Source organism: Ipomoea nil, unplaced genomic scaffold (assembly GCF_001879475.1).
Source record: "Ipomoea nil cultivar Tokyo-kokei standard unplaced genomic scaffold, Asagao_1.1 scaffold1447, whole genome shotgun sequence".
Taxonomy (NCBI): Eukaryota; Viridiplantae; Streptophyta; class Magnoliopsida; order Solanales; family Convolvulaceae; genus Ipomoea; species Ipomoea nil.
The window spans coordinates 346,579-357,672 of NW_017617875.1; the positions used below are offsets into that span (position 1 = coordinate 346,579).

Genomic DNA, 11,094 nt, shown 5'->3' on the forward strand with positions numbered 1-11,094 from the left:
CCGACGTTGTATGTTTTAATAATTAATATATATATATATATATATATATATATATATATATAGAGAGAGAGTTATTTATTTAGTCGACGTCATATCATTTCTATACAACGTCGCACAAATTAGCGGAATGAATTGGATATAAAATGTTTTAGAAAGTCACATCATTTTCCATTCACTTAGGCAGATGCGGAATGGATTGGATTGGGGTGAAATTGGCGAATTAGTTGGTGCATGCTCACCCTAATACTGTGCATATATTATCACTTTTGATTTTCAATTGACATGTCATGCTCTAATTAACTTAATATAGAATTAAATTAAAATATGTAATAAGAGTTTATCTGCACTTATTAGTTTTTATATTCAAATTCAAATGGAGAAAAAATAGGCAAGGGAAACCACAAAGTTGACCCCTAAAGGCCACGGTGATGGGTGAATCCCAAATGCCTACCTTTTGACCTTTTTTTTTTTTTTTTTTTTTTTTTTTTTTTTTTTTCTTCTTGATTGAAGTAAAAACAATTTAAGGGTCATAAAATGTAGACAAGATGAAAATGCCTCCAAATAGTTCCACACTTCCTAGTGCATAGATAAATTAGATTCAAAGAGACAAAAGTTAAAGCAAACAACAAAAGATGACTCAAAAAGACATGGGCTGTCCCAAGTTCCCACCTTTGAAGTTAGCTTTTTCTTCCTTCTCCAATTCATGACTCAAATGCAAATGTTTCATCCATAAACAAACAAGAAAGTCAGTTTATTAGTTAACACAAGTTCTGTATAGTAATAAAATCATACATGAACTCACCAACTAACCTCCTTAGCTTCATACTAAAAAGTTAGGGATAAGAAAAAATTAATGATGACCAAGATTCCAGCTTTTTGGCATTCTCAATGATAAACATAATAATTCATTCGTTTTAGAAGGAAAAATATAATATGCTAATTAACTTGATTCCAAGATTCCACTCTATGTAGATAGTTGAAAAAATTGACAAGAGATCTAAACCAACCAAAATCAAATTTTAACTGGTTGATTCAGTAAGCAGTATTTAGAAGGAGAAATCAATGTTCGAAATTCAGTTTCTCTAAACTAGACAGATCATTTGTGAGCATCTATATTTGGTTATGTCTGCTAAGCCACTGAGTTACCATGATTTACATTCTCGGTGTCAGGGGTGTCGGTTCAATTATAGCCTCCTCCGGCCATCGGAGTACTGAGAAATCGGGATGACTTCCGAGAGCGGAGTAGAAAGCGGCGTTGGCAGCGGGGAATTACGGCAGACTGGGCACGAGGCGTTGAGTTTCAGCCACGCATCAACACAACCTACGTGAAAGCAATGTTTACAATCCGGCAACATCCTTAATATCTCCGAATCCTTGTAGTCGCACAGGCATATGGAACACACCGCATCGTCTCCGGTGAAACGAGAGTTGTTCTCGGAGTACGCGAGCTTCGGGTAAGAGTTGATCACGGCCTGTTGGAGGCCAATAACGTTCTGAGCCGCCCCGGGATCGTCATCATCCTCGTCGGCCACGAAGATCATGCGGGGGAGATAGACACTGATCTCTCTGGCGGCGTGCGAGTTCCGGGCCGGAAACTGTTCCTCGCGGCGGCGGCGGCGGCGGGAGGCGATTGCCCTGCAGCAGCTACAGGAAGCGAGAAGGAGGGCGGAGAAGAGGAGAAGGAAGCCAAAGGCGATAGCAATGGCGTAGCCTAAGCCAATGGTGCCTAAGTTGTCGGGGAAAGAAGGATGGTATGGTGGAGGAGCGGCGGCGTAGACGACGGAGGAGGAGGAGTTGGTGGTGGACATTGGGAGGGAGAGGAATAGGAATAGGAATAGCCCATTTGATTGGGGAGAGCGAGCAGGAACTAACGTAGAAGTGCTTAGTTGTCTGCATTTAACACTGTAGTTTAGAAAACATAAAAAGCTCATTCAATGCCTGTGGGGATTGATGCCCAACTGCCCATATTTTTATCCTTATTTTCCTTCACTCAAATCTGCATAATTCACTCTTTTATGTCTCATTATTTAATTCTTACACTTTGCTTATCTATGCATTACTCTTATACTTTAAACTAGCATTTTGTACGCGCGATACGCGAAAACTTATGCCCAATATTAAAATATTATTAAATAATAAAATTTAAAAAATTAATTAAAATTATGTTTCACAATTCCTTAAAGTGATCCAAACAATATATATATATATATATATATATATATATATATATATATATATAATAATAATAATAATAATAATAATAATAATAATAATAATTTACAAATAATACTAAGCTAACACCCACATATATGATATATTGATATGTATACACAAATAATATATATACATATTATTTATAATTAAAATTTAATATTCATATAAATATTTAATTAAAATATAATTTATGATTAAATTAATTGTTATATGATAAACCAGGACTATGTGGTCTAATGGTATCCGGGTTGGACTTCCATTTAGAAGATTGTGATTTCGAGCCTCAGTGGAGGCGTAGGTTGAGAAAGTATATGAACAGATACTACATTGTAATAGAGCTAGTAGCATTCAAAAAAAAAAAATTGTTATTTGATAATTTTAATAAAATGATAACTAAAAATAAGAAAAAGATATGATAGATGTAGGTGTATGGTAAGATTGGTGGATATATTAAATACTAACGGTGTAAGGGTAATTTTGTCCAATACAAATCAAATGTACAACAATTAAAGCAAGGTGTATATATTTATTAGCATATAAAAAAAGGGACAAAAATCAATGACATAACTTGTATTGACACTTATTATGTTTTTAGACTAGTGTTTTCTATGCGCAAAACTATATGCCCAATATTTATATTTTTTAAAATAATTAACAAATTCATACTAATTAAAATTATAATAAATCAAATTTATTTATTACAATAATCCAATACATAATATCTACAAATATTATTATCATTCAAGAATATAAGAAAATATATGGAGGATGCATGTACATGGTAACAATAATGGAAAAGATAATGGAAATTATAACGGTAGGGGTATGTTTGTCCAAAAAATTACATAGTACAACTTTAAAAGCACAATGTATAAAATGATTAGCATTAAAAACATGGACATAAATGATGGATATACTAGGGTTCAATTTAAAAAATCAATGTTTCTACTACTAGGTTCGATTATGTGACCACCCATTTGGAATGGTAACAGATGTATCATCACATTACACAATAGTGGACATTATTATTATTATTATTATTATTATTATTATTATTATTATTATTATTATTATTATTATTATTATTATTATTATTATTATTATTATTATTATTACATAAGGTCATTTTAGTCTTTATTCACTTATTTCCTTTCACCAAACAATGTAATTTGAATTCCTTTTTAATCTCACCGTATTCTTTCTCACTGAATTATAATTCTTTTCCTCCCTATTCCCTCTTTTCAACCAAACACTATGTTATAGTAATTGATAACTTTGTTGATTTTTATGAGATACAATAACAATAATAAAATAAAAAATTAATACTATAATAATCATAATCATCATCATCATAACAATAATACATAAGTTATTAGTGAATATTAGATATTGATTTTTATAGATAAAAAATATAATATTGCCATTTTTAATGAATTTTAGTATACTTATTGTTATTTTATGAAGTATTTGATTAATATATATAGTATCATTTAATTACCAATTACCATGTAGTACCATTTTAAATGTTTGGATATTCGTTCGAAGTCATAACAGTTATTATGTAAAAAATCATAAGTATTTTTTTAAAAAATATCATTTAATTAGAATATAAAATTATAAACAGTATTTTTAAAATTTTTATCAATTCTTGACTTTTTGAGATGGGCTTGGTCAATTTATTTTTTTCTTACACGAAACGACAAAAATATTGTTTTCCACAAATATAAATATAAAAGAAAGGATACCTAATACTCAAGGATACAAATGTCAAATCTTACATTCAATTATTCAAATAATCACGAGTTCACAAAAATGTGTCCAAAACAAAATCCCAACTACACGCCACGTCTACACTGCTCAAAGCATTAAAATATCTTTCAACACTGTTCAATGTAATAAATTAACAATTAAACAAAGCCCGCAACTATTCTATCAATAGTCATATAATATTATTTAATTTACATATTTTAAATTTAGTACAGTATAAAAAATTTTAATGCGATAATAATGTTATTATTGTCATGTCAATTTATTTTGATGTGGATATATATTCAAATCAATATTTTTTTATTTGTTAACTTTATTTCTTTTAACGGTCTAAGGAATGATTTTTTTTTTTTTATTTGAATTGGAAGGGGGATCCAAATACTATTACATTTTACTAGTATTTAACAAGACACTCACGCCATCTGGGTATCCCAGAGGCATCATCTTCTAAAAGGCCTAATATTTCATCAGGTGGATCGGTATTAATATGTAGACCGGGGGGAAATCGTGTTGCTTGCTTCGCCAATGCATCCGCAACTTGGTTCTGGTCTCTAAAGATTGAAGAGACATGCCAAGTTTTCAAAGCTCTTAACTCCTTTTTGCAAGCTTCTAATATATTGTGAGCTGTGATTCTAGGCCTGTCTTCGCTGTTCATGAACCTTGTGATTTCTTCCGCGTCGCTCTCAAAAACTGCCTTTGTGATTCCCCTTGACACCGCCAGCTGAATTCCTTTGAGCAGTGCCCAGGCCTCGGCTTCAAGTGGAGAGCAATTGCCAATGCTATAAGTGAACCCATGCATCCATTCCCCGGAGTGGTTTCTGGCCACACCTCCGCAGCTTGCTCTGCCGGTAGCTGGATTAACTGATCCGTCAACATTTATCTTTACAAATTCCTGCGGTGGTTTAGTCCATGACAGCTGCCTCCAGGCTTATTGCTCCTGGGGTTGAGTCACAAATTTAGCTTTCTGGAGTGCCCTGTCAATGTCTCCCAGCTGCGAGTTTATCCAAGAGATTTTGACATTTAGGGGATTCTTCGTGTTATTAAAGACTGCTTCATTCCTCCACCTCCATAACCACCACGCCGTTACTGCAAATTGAGCGCTTGTGTCATGTGGACGTCTGTCGGTCCTCTTCCCCGTTATACCTTGATCCAACCAATTTTCAAAGGGGATCGACGCACAGTTCAACCGTGAGTTAGGCAGCAAGGCATTCCAAACCGATACTGCTTCAGGGCATGTCCTAAGAACATGCTCCACATCTTCCACTTTGTCGCCACAGTGCCAACATTTATCATCTAGTGTGATCTTCCTCTTCATTCTGACACTGTTAGTCATAATTCTGCCATGGGCAACGAGCCACATAAATGTTCTATCCCTATTTGGAACTTTAAGTTTCCAAATATTGTTCCATTTAGAGGGTTCAACCTGATCATCTTCACCCAAGGCTATTCTGTAAGCTGATCTGACCGAAAAATCTCTTGAAGCTTCCTTGCTCCAGCTAATTGCGTCTTGCGTCTCCTGATCTTCGCTTAGCATGAAAGCAGCTATCTTGTTCAGGATCTCTACTGGCAGTAAGTTATCAAACTGGTCCCACTGCCACCCTTCTTCAGAATTCCAGTAGCTAGCCACCTTTTTATTATGTTCGGCTTCCGGTACAGAGCTGGTCGCCATTTCGATTAGAGGTCTTTCATGCACCCATTTGTCGGTCCAAAAGAGTGTGTTCTTCTCATTTCCGACTTGTTTCCTCACACCCTTTTGGAGGATTGGTACAACTTTCAGTATCCCTTTCCAAGCATTGGACTGGTTTTGTTTGTGCTTCCATATTGAAGGATCAGAGTCTGTTATCTTATACTTGGTTCTCATGACTTTAACCCATAGGCTCTCTTCATCTTGTAACAGTCTCCAGCCAAGTTTAGCTAGGAATGCCAAGTTCATCTACTCTAGTTTGTGAATACCCAGCCCTCCACTTGCTTTGCTTCTGGTTAACACATCCCATTTGACAAGATGACACTTCCTTTCTCCTTCCTTGCTACCCCATATAAATCCCCTAATGAGCTTCTCAATGTGATCTGTTACTCTTACCGGCATAAGCATCGTTTGCATTGAATAATACGGGATTGCCGAAAGGACCGATTGGGCTAAGGTGATTCTTCCTGCTAGGGAGAGAGTTTTCGATTTCCAACCTGATAGTCACGCCTGTATTCTTTCCAAAACAGCAGCGAATGAATCGCTTTTGAGTCATCCATGTATAGAGGGAATCCCCAGGTAGTTGCCCAAGTCGGACACAGTTGGGAATCCTGCTATAGAGGCTACGTTTTGCTTTAGATTTCCATCCACGTTCCTGGAAAAAAAGGTGGTAGATTTCATCAAGTTGATTCTCTGTCCTGAGCATGCACAAAACTCGTCCAGGCACCTCTTCATCTCCGTAGCTTGCCGCTCCGTAGCTTCACCAAAGAGGACTAAATCATCTGCAAAGAAGAGGTGAGTAATGTCAGGACCATGTCTAGCTAATTTCATACCTTTCCAGCAGCCTCTGTTTAATGAAGCATGAATCATGTGGCTTAGTCTCTCTATACAAAGCACAAATATTAGGGGTGACATAGAATCTCCCTGGCGAATTCCCCTTCCCGGTTTGAACCATTCGGATTTGAGGCCATCCCATAGAATAGACATCCTTGTTGATGATATGCACTCCATAATACGCCTTGTCCATTTGTTGCTAAAGCCAATGTCTTGGAGGGTATCGTTGATGAAAGCCCATGAAAGTTTGTCATATGCTTTTTCCAAGTCAATTTTCATCATCATCCAACCTTTGCTCCCTTTCTTGTTCTTCATTGAGTTAAGAGCTTCTTGATAGACAAGTATATTGTCTGAAATTTGTCTTCCTGCTGGTATAAAACTGGTTTGGTGTGGGCCTATCAACTTACCTGAAACCGCTTTAAGCCTCGCAGATATGATTTTGGTAATGAGTTTATAAGACACATTGCAGAGGCTAATTGGACGGAACTGTTTAATATTGCTCGGGTTAGGGACTTTTGGTATAAGAGAAATCAGAGTGTCATTACAGTTTGGTGGCAGTATTCCATCGTCAAAGAACTTGCTCACATAATTGAACAAACTGTCTCCTACAATACCCCAGGTTTTCTGGTAAAAGCTGGCCGAAATTCCATCCGGACCGGGGGCTTTGCATGGTGCCATCTCAAATAAGTTTGCTTTGACTTCATCCTTGGAAAGGGGCAGGTCGATACCAGTCCATTCCACTTCACTTAATACCGGAAAACAGCCCAGTTGTATGGATTGAGCATTCCCCCATATTTCCTCCGAGAATAGCTCCACAAAGTAGCTGCGAACATGTTCTAGGATTTTACTCTGTTTCGTAAAGATCTGGCCATTCTCATAAGTTAAACTAGTTACCCTTGCATTATTTCTTTTGACAGACGTCGCAGTGTGATAGAATCGAGTATTTCTATCACCCGATGTTACCCATTCCTCTCTAGATCGTTGGAACCAAATCAACTCCTCTTGATAGAGTGTATTCTCCAATTCCTTCCCCAGCTTTCTATCTAGTCTAATTAAATCAGACCTTGCATTCAGCGAGATCTTCCGTTGGATACCCTCAATCCTTGCAAGCAATCTTTTTTTCCTTTGGAATACATCTCCGAATGTGTCCTTGTTCCATCTGGGCAACACCTCCGCCATTCTTCTTTTATTTTCATCTAGATCAGTAGCGCTGTTCCAGTTTGCTTTCACCACCGAGAGGAAAGAAGGGTGGGATGCCCATGCCAGGTTGAACCTAAAAGACCTTGGCTTATTGTTCACCTGACTTCCCGCAGTGTTAAGGAGAAGAGGGGAGTGATCTGAACCTACAATTGGCAGATGATGAACACTAGCATTTGGAAACCTTAGTCTCCAATAAATGTTACTTAGTGCCATATCCAATCTTGCTCCTTTGAAAAACTCCGAGTTGAAGCCTCTCATCCATGTATATCTTGGACCCGTGTAGCCTAGATCTATCAGACCCTCATTGAATATCCACTCATTAAAGTTAGAGCTTCTGGAGTGCATTGTTGAAGGTCTCCGTGCTGCTAACCTCTTCCCGACATGTAACCGCATTGAAATCCCCAATTATTGCCCAGGGCCACTGAGGATTCAGAACGCTGCCCGGGAGGTCTGAGAAGAGACGCCTTCTCAAGTACTGGTCGGGGCTTCCGTAAACTATGGAAAGGAACCAAAAATCAAAGTCTTGGTCCCTCACCTGTATTGATATGAATTGAGGGTGGGTACTAATTACCTCCACTCTTAACACCTTTTTCCATAGTAGCCATATACCACCAGAGTAGCCTACCGCTTCTACCCGGATCCAGTCATCAAACTCGAAACTTGAACAAACCTTATTAGCTTGGTTTCCCGATATCTTGGGCTCCAAAAGACAAATAACAGATGGGTTATATATACACAAGATCTGTTTCAGAGTGCGTCTAAATGAGTTAGACGCTGAACCCCGACAGTTCCAAACGAGAGCTATCATTAAGATAGTGGAGGGGCAATAGGCGCACCTTGGCGCTACCGGTTTACGGTGATGCAATCAGGCTGCTCAGAATCATCCAACATAGCGGCGTCTAGGGGGTCTCCTATTTCAAGGTTGCCCCGACCAGATACCGGGGGATTATGCACATGATCTTTTTCCACCCCAATCATGGGGTCAGGAGGATCATGTCTGTAGTCTTTTTCCAAAGGAGTCACAGGATTAGAGGAAACCTATCTTTGATGTTCATCCATTACGGTATGAGGCGAGAATCCCAGATGATCCTCGTTATGAAATACTACTTTGCTTGTAATATTCCTTCCTCCGTTTGTCCCACGAACGACGATGTTCTCTCTTTCCGCTGCGGCTCTATTGGGAGTTCCTCCCCTTCCACCTCGTCCACGGATTCCTCCACGGCCTATGTAAGGGTGATGTTGCTGCGCAGCACTCTGCTCAGCAGTCTCTTGGTTAGGCTGGGCTGTAATTGGTTCCTTCTGGGGTCGAGGTCTTCAATAGTTGGTTCGGATCTGTGGTAGTTCGACAGAGGGCTGTTGCAGTATTGGCAATTCCGATTGTGGAATCCGTCCCTGGGCGTTTGCCTCCTCCTCAAGTCCATCCAACGCACTGAACATGGTCTGCTCCACCACAATACCACCCGTATGACCTTCATTAAGAGAATTCGCTCTATGAGTTGTTCTGGGCGGAAGATTCGTCTGTTTATTTGACTATTCTGCATTGTTCCTTCTGTCTCTTCTTGTGACCAACATCCAAGCTCCATATCTCTCAGCTGGCATTAGATTGGTTTTGGCAGGTATTTTTGGTACTCCATTCTGCTTCTGCGTATTACTAGCTCCACATCCAGTACAATTCTCCTGTCGATGGCCATAAACACCGCATTTGAAGCACACCAAGTGGATGCCCTCATATTCAATAGGCCACTCGACATCATCAAGGACAAATCTCGATAAAAGAGGTTTCGTAATATCAAACTCAATGCACACCCTTGCGAACTTTCCCTTGGAGGCGGTGCTAGTCGTTGTGTTAGTCTTGATGGGGCGGCCAATTGTCTTCCCGATTTTCTTGAGGAATCGTTCATCGAAATATTCAATTGGGAGTGAAGGGAAGCGAATCCACGCGCTGATTGTGAAGGGAGTAGTTTCTCCATCTTGCTGATTCTTGTATCAAAATTGGGTCGCCATTGTTGAACGGTTAGATAGTGGTCGAACACCATCCAAGGTCCACCGAATTTAGTCGCTTCGTAGTCCCTAATCGATTCGAACTTAGCCAAATAGAAGTCGTTGTTCAGTGCTATTAACTCAAATGGAGCCTCTGTTCGCCACATGCGCTGAAGCCTTTGAAGCAGAAAGGAGTAACCTACAGTTCTGACCACTAAACGGATGATTAGAGAACGGTGCCAAGGCCGCCTCAGTCTTTCTTTTTCTTCCTTAGAGACATGGATGACCGGATAACCATTTATGGTTTCAATTTCTTCCATTTCATTGTCTTCCGAATCCTCCTCTTCTTACAGCGGTTGTTTGCCTTCGCGCCTATTCCAGGATTCACTTGGGGTTGCCGCCGGTGTTCTCCACTGGCCGAAATCCGGGGTACCAACACCCCCTGTGTTCTCAAAGGGTTCGTCAAGCCTTGGTGCCGAGGCCCCTTCTAGCATATCGCGTCCTCTTTTGGTCTTCTTGGTGCTTCTTTCAAGGAGATCTTGCTCCTCCGGCGACCTATTGGTTGCTGTCGGTGGCGGAATAAATGAGAGGGAGTCAGAAGCCATTTCACCTTTCTTATCTAACGAATGAATTTTTGTTTATAAATAAAACATTTTATAATATAAAATAAAAAAAATTACAACTTTGATCCTTCAATCACAATAAAATAGTTGGCACAATCTTTGTTTATTGCATCCTCACTTTTAGTTTTTAAGTTGTGAGAAGAGTGATGCTTTGGTCTCAACCTCTACTAATGAAGACATTAAATTCAACTAATAGGGGCCAAAATGAGTTAATTTGATCACTGTTAGTCGTTAACTATATATTGTTATATTGTTACATCTACTCATACTTTTTAAACTTTACCACAATACATCGTTAACTATATACTGTTATGATGTAGTTTGTGACAAAAGGTGTAATGACAGGTAACTTTGAGTAAAATATAATGGGGAGAACGAACTCTTGGAAATTTGACTATATATATAATTAAGAATTTTCCTAGATATATTTGCAGTATGCAATCTTGTGCTTTTCCTACACTAAAATCTCTAGATTAGAAACTGGGTAACATCAAGAACCCGGAAATGGAACTCTGAATATGGATGCAAATTAAAACGGCTACTTTTCTTAATGAAGAAGGGGTATAAACTGGGGCGTTTGGTTCACGGAATGTTAAATTACCTTAGGGAATGTTAAATTGCCGGGAATGTTAGATTACTGGGAATGTTAGATTCTTGTGTTTGGTTTAAAACTAAGATATGTAAATAAAACAACGGTAATAAGATAAATTGATTAAAACGTCCAAAGCCCAACACTAGTAATAAGACATTGGAATGTGAAATTACCTAAGAAATTGGAGGGTATCTCACATT

General features: G+C 38.5%; 1 protein-coding gene across 1 annotated transcript; it reads right to left on the reverse strand.

Annotated features, from left to right (window-relative positions):
* Positions 1 to 884: 884 nt before the first annotated feature.
* LOC109188621 (RING-H2 finger protein ATL67-like) lies at positions 885 to 4,780 on the reverse strand. The gene is made up of 2 exons (XM_019339250.1): positions 4,377 to 4,780; positions 885 to 1,902 (listed from the first exon to the last, which is right to left on the reverse strand). Exons 1-2 carry the CDS (start codon positions 4,778 to 4,780, stop codon positions 1,185 to 1,187), a joined length of 1,122 nt encoding a protein of 373 aa, XP_019194795.1. The 3' UTR covers positions 885 to 1,184.
* Positions 4,781 to 11,094: the final 6,314 nt, after the last annotated feature.

What these genes read in the sequence shown, in the direction of transcription:
- LOC109188621 (XM_019339250.1), bottom strand. Translation starts at nt 4,780, where the DNA reads ATGCATGGGTTCACTTATAGCATTGGCAATTGCTCTCCACTTGAAGCC. An exon ending in GAGTGTCTTGTTAAATACTA is followed by an intron (nt 1,903 to 4,376) that starts GTAAAATGTAAT and finishes TCTAAACTACAG; the next exon opens with TGTTAAATGCAGACAACTAA.